General features: G+C 62.2%; 2 protein-coding genes across 8 annotated transcripts in view; one reads left to right on the top strand and one right to left on the bottom strand.

The window, feature by feature from the left end:
* Positions 1–6,608, top strand: part of LOC310888256 (scavenger receptor cysteine-rich domain-containing protein DMBT1-like) — a 21,946-nt gene extending 15,338 nt beyond the window's left edge. For both annotated transcript variants that reach the window (XM_083814832.1, XM_083814833.1), the window contains 5 exons: positions 493–822; positions 1,802–2,131; positions 2,409–2,738; positions 3,165–3,281; positions 3,457–6,608. In XM_083814832.1, the coding sequence (XP_083670958.1) occupies positions 493–822; positions 1,802–2,131; positions 2,409–2,738; positions 3,165–3,281; positions 3,457–3,599 (1,250 nt within the window). In that variant the 3' untranslated portion in view covers positions 3,600–6,608. The remainder of the gene's footprint in view (positions 1–492; positions 823–1,801; positions 2,132–2,408; positions 2,739–3,164; positions 3,282–3,456) is intronic.
* LOC310888259 (uncharacterized protein) lies at positions 5,983–13,919 on the bottom strand. 6 transcript variants are annotated; one of them, XM_083814837.1, is made up of 3 exons: positions 13,693–13,831; positions 11,591–11,690; positions 5,983–9,604 (listed from the first exon to the last, which is right to left on the bottom strand). In XM_083814837.1, the coding sequence occupies exon 3, from the start codon at positions 9,565–9,567 to the stop codon at positions 7,879–7,881; it is 1,689 nt and encodes a 562-aa protein (XP_083670963.1). In that variant the 5' UTR covers positions 9,568–9,604; positions 11,591–11,690; positions 13,693–13,831; the 3' UTR covers positions 5,983–7,878. The 6 variants fall into 6 exon arrangements, 5 of the variants coding, with proteins under 5 accessions (XP_083670963.1, XP_083670964.1, XP_083670965.1 ...); XM_083814838.1 differs by having other exon boundaries at positions 11,591–11,928; positions 13,693–13,815; XM_083814839.1 differs by lacking the exon at positions 13,693–13,831 and adding an exon at positions 13,168–13,352 and having other exon boundaries at positions 11,591–11,928.

Here is a 13,919-nt window from a genome sequence, read left to right as displayed (position 1 = left end):
CGAGCAAACCAAGTGACCCCAGCCGCTCACAGATCAGGCCCTCTAGTCCTTTCCCCTTCTTTGTTGCCCCTGCTTTGATCACATTCAGATATTTTTACACCTGTCCTGATTCGATTTCACTTTACGTGGCTGAATGGGACGTTGAAGCTCATTTGTGATTTGGGCTGCGCTGAGACTGTGTAAGACCTGTAGGGGGGTCTTACCAGGGGAAGGGTAAGGCGCCGAGAAAGGGATTCCTTCACCTTCCTGCAAGGCACTGAGCCAGGAGGCTAAATATAGGGATCTTGTGGTGTTTAAGAAGCCCCCAAGTACCATGTGGGCACGCAGGTCCCTGCAGGCATGCCCGGCGAGGGTCTGCTCGCATGTCTCACCACGGCCAGGCATCTCTCCTAGGTTTATGCCCTGGCCACTGCTCACCAAGCCCTGACCTGCTAGAAAGTTCCCCACGGGACACGTTCCTCTGAATACGGCATCACCCACCTCTGCTTGCAGACACGGGCACGGCGGCGGAGGCACAGGTCCGCCTGGTGGACGGCCCCAACCGCTGCACCGGGAGAGTGGAGGTGCTGCACGACGGGCAGTGGGGGACGGTGTGCGACGACGGCTGGGACCTGCGGGCTGCCACCGTGGTGTGCCGGCAGCTGGGCTGCGGCAGGGCCCACTCGGCCCCCGGCACGGCTCACTTCGGGCAAGGCACCGGGCGCATCTGGCTGGACGACGTGAGCTGCGCCGGGACGGAGGAGACCCTTGCCCACTGCCGAGCCAGACCCTGGGGACAGAATAATTGCAACCACGCGGAAGACGCCAGCGTGGTGTGCTCAGGTCAGCAAAATTCTGCAACCAGAGGCATCGCCGGGGTCGGGGGGGTGTGGGTCTGTCTGGCAGGAGTGAGGTGCAAGGCAGAAGCTGAGCCCTGTGCCAGGCCGAAGAAGCCGAGCACCCGCAGATGCTCCGCACATAACCAAAAACCCGTAGGAATCCCCCACGGCACCACGTGGAAGCCAGCCTGAGCGTGGCCATTCCTCTCCATGTGCTCCCTGGAGGGACGCACTCACCCTTCTGAACGGCCAGGTCTGCATTGAAAGGGCTGGGACTTCTGCCTGGTTCGCATACACTCCTGGAAAAACCACCAACATTTTAGGGTCTGACTCTGAAACCGAGTCACCTCCGCAGGCAGGAGAAATGAATTCCTCAGTAAGAGCTGGGAGTTGCACCTCCTGCCAAGGGAGCTTTAGCAGCTCTGCATTTGCTCTCTCCTTTTCCTTTTCCTTTTCCTTTCCTTTCCTTCCCCTTCCCCCCCCTTCCATTTCCTTTTTCCCTTTCCCTTCCTTTCCCTTCCTTTCCTTCCCCTTCCTTCTCCTTCCATTTCCTTTTTCCCTTTCCCTTCCCCTTCCTTTCCTTTCCCTTCCCTTCCTTTCCTTTCCCCTTTCCTTCCCCTTCCATTTCCTTTTTCCCTTTCCCTTCCTTTCCTTTCCCTTCCCTTCCTTTCCTTCCCCTTCCTTCCCCTTCCATTTCCTTTTTCCCTTTCCCTTCCCCTTCCTTTCCTTTCCCCTTTCCTTCCCCTTCCATTTCCTTTTTCCCTTTCCCTTCCTTTCCCTTCCTTTCCCTTCTCCCTTCCCTTTCCTTCCCCTTCCATTTCCTTTCCCCTTCCCTTTCCCTCTTTTCCTTTTCCTTTTTTTCCTTTTCCTTTTCTTTTTCTTTTTTCTTTTTTTCTTTTTCTGTCGCCGTTTTTCTGTAATGCCACGAGACGACGGTTCCCCCCTTCTCTCCTGAACAACGGGCCACGTATCTCTCCTTGCAGACTCCAACACCACAGAGGGAGCGCGGGTCCGGCTGGTGAACGGGCCCAGCCGCTGCGCCGGGAGGGTGGAGGTGTTTCACAACAAGCAGTGGGGGACCGTGTGTGACGACGGCTGGGACCTGAGCGACGCCAAGGTGGTGTGCCAGCACCTGGGCTGCGGGACAGCCGTGTCGGCCCCGGGCAAGGCTCACTTTGGGCAAGGGGCTGACCCCATCTGGCTGGACGACGTGGAATGCACGGGCACCGAAGCCAACTTCTCCCATTGCAACCTGAACGGCTGGGGGCTGCACAACTGCAACCACGAGGAAGACGCGGGAGTCGTGTGCTCAGGTGACCCTAAAAAAAACGCTCAGAAATCCCTGGCGTCGTTCTCCTGCGCCGGGACGGAGCCGGCTCTGGCTCGGTTTCACAGCAGCACGCGCAGAGGTGTGAGATGATGGGGGGGTGTTCCTGTAAGGGGGCAGGGGAAAGGCACAGCGGGCAGCGTATCGCACGTACACCCGGAGCACGCGGGCACGCGCAGCCCGTGTCTCCGTGTCTCCCTGTCCCTGCCCCGCGCGTGGCGAAGCGAAGGAGCCCACCTCACCCCCTCCGCTCCCCGCCGCAGGCACCAACCCCTTGCAGCTGCGGGTCAAGGACGGTCGGAGTCCCTGCGCCGGGCGCGTGGAGGTGCAGTACAACGCCACCTGGTACGGCGTCTGCAGCAACGGATGGGGCTTGCCGGAGGCGGAGGTGGCCTGCAAGCAGCTGGGCTGTGGGGCAGCGCGGTCCGTGCCCACGGGAGCCCGTTTGGGCCGGGAGCACCGCCGCGCCTTCCTGGAGGGGCTGAGCTGCCGGGGCACGGAGTCGCTCCTCCTGGAGTGCCAGCGGAGCAAGATCAGCCCGGGGCTGTGCAGGAACGGGGAGGCAGCTGGCGTGGTGTGCTCGGAGCCGGAAGGTGAGAGCCCAGAACTTCCTACGGCAACCGGCAGCGCAGTGCCCGCGCCGGGGGGTGAGAGGTTTCTCAAACCCCGCAGCTTATCATATACCTACGGACGTGATTATTGGTGGGGTATAAACCCCATTAAGGATTTGCAGCGTCTCACCGTCCTCACACAGCACCGCAGAGACCACAGCACCGCGGGGCAGTGCAAACTGGTTCCAAACTGGTTCAGAAAGGGATCGGTTGCACTCGTGGTGGGAAGGAGGGAACACTTAGCCCTGGCCATTAAAACACAGGTCTTAAATATCAAACATATTTAAGGAAAGCCCTGCTCTGTCACCAGCTGAGATGCTGGAGGGACTGGGTCAAGTTCGGTTTGATTTTCTTCTGTCTGTTACCGGCTGGAAGCAGGATCCTGATCCGGGGGTGCTCTCCCCACAGGCTCTCCGTCATCCTGCTCCGCGCTGGTGGCGCTGCTTGCCCTGGTGATGACGGCGAGCGGAGTCCTGCTGTGGCTCTACCTGAAAAGGAGGTGCATCGGCGCAGACCTAGCTGCAGGTGAGTCCCCGCACCTCATCCCAAGGTCCCCGTCCCCATACATCAGCCGTCCTGAGACCCAGAGACCTGAGATGATGCAGCACCTGGAGACGGGGTCAGCTCAGCTGAGCTTGGGGGATTCCATCACCCCCAGGCCAGTAAACCTTGCTCGTCCCTGTCCCCATCTGCTTTGCAGACCGTGGGCGCCCCAGGCAGCACGGTGCCTCCGCGACGCCTTTCCAGGCTGCAGGGGCCATCTACTACCCGGCCAAGGGAGAGTCTCCCGAGGGTGCCGACACGGAGATGGCTCAGCTAATGAAGGAAGACGCTGCCCCGTGATGCCGCCACGATTCCTGGTGCAGGAGCGGCCCCCGCGGCACCATCAGCCAAGCCCTCCAGAGATGGCACAGGCCTCCCCCCTCTCCCCTTCTCCTCATGTACCTCGTTCTTCTGTGCAGGACCTTTCTCCCCCGAGCTCCTGTAGACACGCAGGAAGCCCTGCCGCGCTTTTCCAGGAGGCTGCAAAGCAGCAGCTGATGGGCTGGGTATTTATAAGTTATCCTTTACCAATGACTCATACAGCCCTAAAACAGCTGCCCAAAGGGATGCCAGCCCTCTGAAGGTTATTTAATCCACCTCGGCACTCTCCAGTCAGCCTAAGGGGTTCTCTGGCGGCAGGAGCCAGGCAGAGCAGGACAGTCCGGCGGCCTTGCAGCCCGGCACAGTAGCACCGAACCTAAAACAGGAGGAAAACTGCTAACGAATTAAAGGAGAAGTGTCCCCATCCATCCCAGGTGTGACGAGTGTGAATGCCATGAGGGATACGTGGTGCTTCGTGCCCATCTGCCACGGAGCCAGCAAGGGCTGCCCGGTGCTTCCTGCACTGGGGGGGCTTCCCCAGACCTTGCAGATACAGGCAACCCCCCCCTTTATCGCCCATCCCAGGTGCAAGAGCTACAAAGCTAACCATTCTTGGCTGCATCAGGCAAAGGGAGCACCTCTCCTACGAGGAGAGGCCGAGAGCCTGGAGAAGGCTCAGGGGGGATCTTATCCATGCCCATACATCCCTGAAGGAAGGGTGCAAAGAAGATGGAGCCGGGCTCTTTGCAGGGGTGCCCGGACACAGAGGGGCAAACGGGACAAAATTCGCCTTCAGAGACCATTTGGGAAAACAATCTGAGGAATGAATTAACTCAAGGTTAAGCCCAGAATAGATCAGATAAGTACTTCCAAGCAATGGTCTGCTGGCTGAGTAGACCAGAGCACTGTCACGGGTGCGGACAGCCTCCAACGCAGACATTTACAGTACAAACACTTGAACTAATGCAGACAGAGCCTTTCGTGCAGCCCTTGGCGACTTCTGCACCTCTCGAGATGTTCGATGGGGTGGAGACACCAAGTGGGACTGGGCACAGAGAGGCAGAACGCACGGCAACGCCCTGCCTTTTTCAGTCTTGCCAGTCCGTGGGTTTGTTGTGCCAGAACACGTCCAAGTCCTGCCTCCAGCTTCCTGGGGGTGAATGACGCCCCAAAACCGGGGAACGCATAAAATCGAATCGATGGAAGGTGAAAATTCTGTTTTGCTTCCCTAGTCCCCCATGTTTCTCCTTTTCCCCTTGCCACTTCAGAGGGGCTGCTTTCTTTTTAACGTTCATCTGTGCTAGTCTGCCTAGCAGCTCCGTTCATTATTTGCAACAGGTTACAAAACATTTGTAGCAAAATAAAAATCCACTGCCTTCATTACTTGGCCATATGACGAAAAACAGTGACGATACATGATATCATCGTATATGAATATATTTCATATATACTCAAAGATATACGAATATATATGAAATATATGAAAAACATACGATGCCATATATGAAAAACATGATGAAAACCAGTTTGCACCGGTGTGCAAACGCCAGCCAGCTACACAGACACGTCTGCAGAGGTAAAACGTGGCACAGAGGAGACCTGGAGTGGCACAAATGACACCGTACCTTCTACACCTCCTGCCACCAGTGTCATCGTCTGTCCTCCAAATCCCGGCCCTCAAGTTCTTGTTCATCCAGAGCTCCTCCATCTCCCTAAGGTTAGGGGCAAAGGGCCAACACTGCTGTAACATGCATCAAGCAGGTGCTTTGCGGCTAATGCAGCAGCCTCGGCGTCCCACCGAGCTTTAAATGGTGACACCACCGAGTCCTTCACCTCCCTCACTGGGCAGAGCTACCGTTACCTCTCCCCTTCCCCAGAGACCCGCAGGCTTCAGATCCCAGGCTGGGAGCCCGTTAGGACAAGGACGTGTCCACCGCCAGCTGGGGACAGTTTGCCCAGCAAACAGAGGAGCTGCCCAGACACAACCCTTGAGGGCAAGTCGCAACCCCCTGACCACAGCCCTCCTTACAGCGCATCCTCAGAAGCGCAAACCCAAAACGGAGCTTGCTGGAAAGTTTTTGCGCTGAGTATCTGCGGGCCGCGGGCTTTGCGGCGAGTAGTGAAACCCAGACCTGAGCCGTACGCTAGTAGTGAGGGCTGTGAGTTAGATACGCCAGCTCCCGAGACAGTTAATGAGACCAAAAAAAACCAGTTAACGAGACAGAAAAAAAATTAATGAGACAGACGAAAAAAACCCTCCCCACCCGCAAGGTCGCCAGGCTCGCGCCAAAAGCCCGGAGGCAAGCAGGGGCTCAGCCAGACGCAGCAGCGGGCTCGAAGAAGCAACGAGGCAAAGACATCGTTAAATAACTGTCCTGTAATTAGTGTGCAGAGCGCTGAGGAGCACACCTCCCCTCCCGCCCCCAGCGCCACAGGAACCCTACAAAAAAGGGGGACGGGGTGGGACCAGGATCAGCAGGAGTCCGAGGGTTGGCACCTCCGGTCCCACAGCCCCGGCGCGCAGGAAGGTGCCCGCGACACCGGGCCCCTCCGAGGCGGCTCGGATCGGAGGACAGGGCTGGCCTTCGCAAGGAAAGGTCCGCACGCCGCCCCCCGCCCAGCAGCAGGGGCAGCCATCAGTCAGAGAGAACAAACCCAGGCTTCGGGGGCGGCGGCAGCGCGGGTGGCTCCAGACCTGGTGCTGCCCTCGGACATGCCGGGCACGCGCGGCACGGGAGCGAGGAGGATCCAGCGCTGGTTTTGCGTGCTCGCCCCTTCCTCGTCCGGGTCCCACGAGCGGCTAGACACAGCTTACAGCACGGGCTGTCCCTTGACAAGGCTCCCAAGGCAGATCACAGCACGTGCACCCTGCTCTTCTGCTCCCTACCTGCCTTACCGGCACCCTGGGGCGGAAAAGAGGGTTAGTGTTTCCAATCCACGACGGGCTCCTTCCTCCGGACGAGCTGGGAGAGGCAAGACGGTGGCTCCGCACCTCTCCCCCACCATCTCCCCAAAAGATACCCCACTGCCAGCGCCAACCGGGCAGCGCCTTTCCCCTCCTCGCTCCGGCTCTCCCAGGGTCGCCCTTCCACTCCCACCCCTTCCCCTGCGCCTCGAGGCCGAGTTTTAAGTGAGGACACCAGGGATCTGCAGCCGACGCAACCCCCGCCTCTGCTCCCTGCCCGGGGGGGGGGCTGAACAGAGGCAGCCTGCGCGGTGCTGTACCCAGCAGAGCGCCCGCGTGGCCCCTGCACAGCAGGGCGGAGGGCACTGCTTTCGTTATTAACCTGATCATCACCAGCAGCAGCGTGAAACGTGGACGGGACGCTTCAAATTCGTCAGAAGGAAAGGGAGGTGCCTGCACGCTGCTGTTCCCCACCGTGCTTTTCACTGGTATACACACCCCCCCCCAAAAAAAAACCAAAAAACGGACGGGGCTCCTGCTGCAGGGCTCGGTCACAGGCAGCGGCGGCGCACCCCTACTTCGAGGGGCTCCCCAGGAGCACCCAGCCCACACCTGGCGCTCAAGGAAGGCAGCGGCGTGGCCCCGGGGCACTGGGCAGACACGCTGATGGAGCCGGTGGCGTGGCCAGGCTGAGCTACGCTCACCGGGGCGACTAAATAAGCCCTCCTTGCAGCACTGGGGGGGAGAAGCAGCATCCCTTAGCATCAGCCGAACAAAGGGCTTGCCACGGCCCGGCTGATGCTGCTCTTCAGAGCTCTGGACACCGGCTCTCAGCCGCACCGCAGCCTCGGCCAGCCCAGCTCGCCTCCGGAAGCCACCACGGCCTCCCAGCAGGACTCGCAACTGCCCACGGGCGGCGCGCCGCGAGCTACAGCCCGCTGCCACCGGCCAGCCTGCGGCCAGCAGCGCTGACGGACGGCGCACCACCTCCCCGCGGGCAGCACCGGCCGGGAGGCAGGAGCCTCAGAGCTCAGTTAAGAACCCCCGCGGGATCGCCTCTCCGGGAGGAGGACGGAGAGAACGGCACGCGCCAGGGTTTGGCAGAGAAAAGCCACGCAGCAGAAGCCCCGCCGGGTTCAGGCTCGGGAGAAGAGCTGCAGCAGCACCCGCTTCTCGGGCTCCCCCCTCCAGGGACGCTGCAGCAGCCCCCCGCGCACCTACGGGAAGGCGTGCTGCGGCGGGCTGCCCTGGGGCTCGTCCGTTGCTGCGGGCACGCTGGCAGCACGCTCGCTTATTTATGGCTGCGGGCTTCCCGGCCTCAAAACGCTCGCACCGCGCGCGCCGCTCCGGGGCTCAGCCGTCGCGGTGCACGCGCTGGTGCTGCAGCAGGTTGGAGGGGTGAGCGAAGCCTTTGTCGCAGACGCTGCACTTGTAGGGGGTCTCGCCCGTGTGCACCTTCTCGTGGACGGCCAGGTAGGCCAGGTCCTTGAAGAACTTGTGGCAGAAGCTGCATTTGTAGGGCCGCTCCTGGCTGTGCACGCGGTGGTGCTGCAGCAGCAAGGAGGGCCGGGCGAAGGCCTTACCGCACGCCTCGCACTTGTAGGGTCGCTCCCCGGTGTGCGCCCGCTCGTGGATCACCAGGTAGGAGGACTGCTTGAAGGCCTTCCCGCAGGTTTTGCAGACAAAGGGGCGCTCGCCCGTGTGCACGCGCTCGTGGGAGGAGAGGGCGTTGGACTGCTTGAAGCCCTTGCCGCAGAGCGGGCAGACGAAGGGGCGGTCGCCCGTGTGCACGCGCTCGTGCACCTTGAGGCTGTGCCCGTAGGTGAACTTCTTGCCGCAGACGCCGCAGACGTGGGGCTTGTCGTCGCAGTGCTGCCGCTGGTGCAGGAGGAGGGCGTTGGAGGTGGGGAAGTCCTTCCCGCAGTCGGCGCACTTGAAGGGCTTCTCGGTGCAGTGGGTGAGCGTGTGGCGCTGCAGCTCGTAGGGCGTCTTGAAGCTCTTGTCGCAGCAGGCGCAGTGGAAGGGCCGCTCGCCCGTGTGGATGCGCCGGTGCTCCTGGAGGTTGGAGGAGCGCTTGAAGCGCTTGCCGCAGAGCTCGCAGCGGAAGGGCCGCTCCTCCGTGTGCACCAGCCGGTGGCTCTTGAAGTCCGAGTGGCGCTTGAAGGAGGCCTCGCAGAGGTCGCAGCGGAACGGGCGCTCCTCGTTGTGCACCACCTCGTGGCTGAAGAGCTCCCAGGCCCGCTTGAAGGCCTTCTCGCACACGCCGCACTGGAAGGGCTTCTCGTCCACGATCACCTCGCGGATCTCAAACTCGGCCCCGCCGCCGGCCACGCTGGTGCCCCGCTTCAGGTGGGGCGGCAGCACCACCGCCGCCTCCTCCAGCTCGCCCGCCGCGCCGCCCAGCACGAGCTTGGCGGTGGAGTAGATGCCGCGCTCGTCGATCAGCTGCACAAAGTCCGGCTTGGGACGGGCATCTCCAGGATGAGGCGGCTCGGGGGAGCAGGATCGGGAACCTTTTCCCTCCTCCTCTTCTTCGCTGCTCTGGGGCGCAAGGGGAGCCTCCTCCAGTCCGTTCTCCGAGCGGTTTTTCTTCCGTCGGAAGTCGCCGGCCTGCCCCCAGATCAAGCGCAGCCTCTTTCCCCGGGAGGGCCCCGGCTCTTCGGCTCTCTCCCCGGGTCCTGGAGATGCCGGGGCCGGGCTCGACTTGGGCTTCAGGTAGAGCCGGTGCTTCCGCCGGAACGGCCTGCGTGGCTGCAGCTCCCCCGGCGCCTTGGGCTCAGGGCACGGGGCACCCCCCTCGCCCTCTCCTGCCTTCTGGCCAGGGCCGTCCACGTCCCGAGGGGCGAGGGAACCGTGCCCTTGGCAGCAGCGTCCTGAACGGCGAGGAGAAACCTGCCCGTGCCGCCCTGGGTGCTGCGCCCGGGTGGCGCCCTTCTCTGGAGCCTCCTCCTGCTCTTCACCTTCAGGCCCATCTTCGGGAACGCAGATGCGCCGCGGGGAGAAGGGGGGCTCGCAGGCTGGAGAACCTGGCCGCTCTTCCATGGCTCCGGGCGCCGGCTGCCAAGCCAGACAGGACCCCCTGCAAAAATCAGGAAGGGGAGAACGTGAGAGAGGCGACCCATCGCTGGCCGTACGACAAGGGGCAGGAAGAAAAAGCCACGGGCCGAACGGCGCGCAGGGAGGTGTGCCAGACGAGCAGGGACTGCAGGGCTTGCAAAGCCTGCTGCCAGCGACTCCTCTTCACCTTAGGGGGAATCGAGTCGGCTGGGTGGTGCTGGAGGGGCAACGCGGGTCGATACCTCTTCGAAACCTTTTTACCGATCAACCTGTTACCAGCAACTGAATCGCGCTGCCGGTAGCTATCCACCCGCGCAGCCACAGCTCGCTCAGCCACAGCTCCCTGGCTGGAGCAGTGGTTAAGCCAGCCTCGGCCCCTCGACCCAGGAGCCGGGGGCCGTACCAGCTCGCCAGCAGCTCCCCGGCAGGGGGTTTGGGAGCTGCGCGTCACGCAGAGGAGGGCGTTTCTGCCGGCCTAACGCCGACGCAGAGTGGAAACTGCTGCGAGGCTAAGCGTGAAACCGTCCCACAGGGTCCCTTCCACCTGAGAATGGGCTCTACAGGCTTGACCAGAGAAATAGCTGCCAGGAAGCAACAAGCAGAAGAGGAGCAAGATAGACGCTGGGAAGGCACTCGGTGAAAGCTTCCCCAGGCCCGATTATGTTGCAGAGACAGCTGGTGCTGCTGAATTTGCAAGAACCGATACACTCCGGACACACAGACTGCTGAATCCGTCCCAAGGCCATCAACATGCACTGGAACCAACGGCAGGTTGTGAAAGTCAGGCCACATCCCAGAGGGATGAGCCCCCAGCGCCCCTAACGCTGCTGGGGACGGGGCTTCAGCCAGGCGACCGTAAGGGAAGGCAAAGGGCTGAGACGTTAGCCGGCAGGCTGTGCGCCGTGTGAGGTTAAATGCTATTAACAACAGCTCGATTCCATTAACAGCGAGGGCTTAATGAATAAAAGGGTGTTCCAAGAAGCGTTGCTTATTATCTGTGCCTCCCGCCCCCACTCAATCTCAAGTTACCAAAAAAAAAAATAAAAATAAAAAATACCGCGACAAAACCGCGTGGGTTTCAGCGCGAGATTTGGTTTCATTGCCACGGAGAAAATTCGATGGCACCACAGCTCTGTCAGCCCCTCGCTCCCAGCTGCAAACAAGGGTGGGCCTCAAAAGGGCAGCTTCTCTAGTTCAAGAAGGCAGCAAGTTGAAAAGAGGGGCGAAGGAGGCGGCTGTTAAACGCATGGCAAGCAGCAAAGGGTGAAAGGGACGGGAATTTGAATGAATCAGAAGGTTAGAAGCAAAGAAAGCCAGCGAAGGATGAAACCAGCAGAAACCTGTACCTAAGCGAGCACTTTTTGTCTCCTGATGAGATGGGTACACGCTAGTTGCTTCCCTCACCGCCCAGGGAGCCCGTCCCTCAGTCTGCCACGCACAAACGAGGCTGGGAGCAGGGACGAGGGCTCGGGATCGCCCTGCTCCTGAGCACGCTCGCCTGGGACGGATCCGGACCTCCCTTTCGAGCCCACAGCCCCTGCTCTTGCGTGAAGGCTTCAGAGCCCTCCCGCAAGACTTGGGTTGAGCCCTCAGGGCGACCAGAAACCCCCCAAGCAGACTCCGAGCCCCACAGCCAACACCTACACTTACCTCCAGGTATTTAAAAAACAACAAAAAAAAAGAAGGAATCGCTTGCCTGTGGGAGAAGAGATGGCGCAGAGGCAGCCGATGCAAGCCTGGCCGGTGCTAAGGGAGGACGTGGTGCAGGAGGGCGAGGACAGGTCCCAACGCCTGTGGAAACTCGCTCTAGGGAAAGCCCAAATATTAGGGCTGCCTTTGCTGCCTCTCAGGGAAAAGGCGGCAGGCTGGACAGAGACGCCCGCCTGCCGGCTCGTGCAGGCCGCTCCGACACCATAACCTCACGCAGGACAACGAACCCAGGTCTTCTTGCCCGGCGCTGACGGGAGGCCCTAACGGGGAAAAGGAACCCAGCGAGACCCCGACTTACCCCGCGCTGCCAGGGATCCGCCACCAGCGGTCGGGTCGAGCCACGCGGCGCTGGAGAGGTCCGCTCTCGGTGAGACACGCGCATGGTCACAGCGGGAAACCTGGGGGGGGGTCCGCACCAGGCAAGAGGTCACACGCGGGCGTTTCGCGCGCGGAGACGACCGGATTCGCCGCGGTTTTACTGCCCGCCCCGAGCCCTGCCACCCCGGAGCCTGCAGGGGGTGCGGGGAAAGGACCGAGGGGCTGCACCAGGGCTCAGCCCGGCCCAGAACCGGGGGGAGAGCTGAGGAAACCACTCGTAATGCAGGGAAGGACGAAAATGCCTGCTGCCCTCGCGAGCTGCGGAGACAGGAAGGGGTGAAACAGAAAGGGCAAGGTGAGAAACAGGAGTCTGCCGAGAGGGAGCTTCTGTGTGCCGAAGCAGAGAAGATCTGGGGGGTTAAAAGTGACCAAAAGCATCAAAACGCCGCGGGAGAGGCGTTCCCAGCGCAGGCAGCGCCGACACCAAGCGAAGTCCTGGTGAAAAGCACTTGGGAGGAGACGGCGCAAAGCTGGTTTTCCAGTCAACGAGCTGGAGAAGCAGCAGAGAGAGTCCTGGGCCCGGCCGGGGGAACCTGTCCTACCCACGGCTACCTAACGTCACCAAGCTGGAGGAAGAGCTAACTGCGGCCGGTAAACGTAACCAAAGATAAAGCCAGAGAGGAAAAACAGTAACTTCAGTTGAAGGATGGTGCTGGCGTTAAGAGCAAAGGGGCACAACGCAGCAACGGGTCAAATAATCGGGATGAATTAGCTCCAGTTCAGTAGGAACGGCTGAGCAAAAAAAAAATATATATATTCCTTTTTTCCTCCCCAAGGCAGCTGGAGCGTTTCACTGCTCGGGCTGGGACCAAGGTGCGCTGCCGGGCCCACGGCACCACCTGAGGGAAGGGGCAGGGTTAATTAAGGTAGGGAGAGGACGGTTTTTCCGCCTCACGGAGCCAGGAGAAGCGCACGGAGCGCTCTGGCTTGCCCTGGGCGAGCTGGGCAGCCCCTGCGGTGGCCTTTCCTCAGGACCTCGCCCCTCCCCAGCCCACCCCCTCTCCCTTTTCCCACCCCCTCACCACCGCAAACTCTCCTGGTGCGTCCCCCTTTCCCCCTCGTACCTGTGAGGATCCTCTCGCCCCCCCCCACAATTACAGCCAGGCCCTCCCGGCACCCCCCCAGTCGCTCCCATGACAACCAGCCCCCTCCCCAGCACACCCCAACCCCTGATCTCACCCCCTTCCCCACCCCCGTGACAGCCGGACACCCCCGGTACGCAGCCCCCATCCCTCAGTATCGACGCGGGCACCCCCCAACCCCCTCCACACCCCCTGCCACCCCCCCCCCAGCTGTCCCAGTCCCTCCCAGTCCCTCCCAGTCCCCCCCCAGTTTCAACACGGGCCCTGCCAGCTCGCTGCCTGCCCCCCTGGCATCACAATCAGGCCCTCCCTGTTATCGCCCCCCGTACCAACGCGGCCCCACAGGACGCTTTGGGACGGAAGGGACCTTAACGATCATTTAATTTCACCCCCCTGCCCTGGGCACGCCTCTCACCCGCCCGGGCTGCTCACAGCCCCAGCCAGCCCGGCCTCGAACACCTCCGGGGACGGGGCAGCCACAGAAATCTCCGGGCAGCCTCCTCCGGCGCCCCGCCACCCTCTGAGGGAAGTTTTTTTTTTCCTTACACCTAACCTAAACCTGGGTTTTTTTAGCTTAAAACCATTCCCCTTGTTCTCCCCCCCCCAGCCCCCCTCCCAGCTCCCCCCGGAGCCTTCCCATCTGCAGGCCCAACGCCCCCAGCTTCGGCGGAGCGGGGCCGCGGCCCCCTGCCCACCACCGTGGGCCCCCCCCGGTACATCATAATCCCTCCGGTACACCCCAATCCCCCCCGGTACACCCCCAGCCCCCCCGGTACACCCCCAGCCCCCCCGGTTCCCACACGGGCCCCCTCAGCCCAGCCCCCCCCGGATCCTCCCGGCCCCCCCCCCGGCGGGGAAGGCCCCGCTCGGCCCCTCCGCCGCCGCCACCCCCGCGCTCGGCGGCTGCTCCTCGCCCCGTTCCCCGCCCCCCGGTGCTCACCCCGGGGCCGCCCCCGCCGGGCCCCGCCGCCGTCCCCTCACATCCGGCCGGCGCCGCCGGTGCCGCCTCGCGGCGCCTCCCCCGCCGCCGCTTCCGGCCGCGCGCCGCGCCGCGGGTAACGTCACTTCCGGCGGCGGCGGCGGCGGCAGCGGCGCGGGGGCGGGAACGGAGGGGAAGGGGGAGGTGGGAGGGGGGCGGGGAGGGGGGAGCATGCGCAGAAGGCGCAG

Source organism: Anser anser, assembly GCF_964211835.1.
Source record: "Anser anser genome assembly, chromosome: 32".
Classification (NCBI taxonomy): domain Eukaryota; kingdom Metazoa; phylum Chordata; class Aves; order Anseriformes; family Anatidae; genus Anser; species Anser anser.
This window is presented reverse-complemented; position numbering and strand designations above follow the sequence as displayed.

Bases quoted from the DNA above. Each gene is read 5' to 3' on its own strand.
- LOC310888259 (XM_083814836.1), bottom strand. From the start codon at position 13,904: ATGCTCCCCCCTCCCCGCCCCCCTCCCACCTCCCCCTTCCCCTCCGTT. The intron at 9,605-13,692 runs GTGAGCACCGGG...TGATTTTTGCAG, and splicing joins CCGGCGGGGGCGGCCCCGGG to GGGGTCCTGTCTGGCTTGGC.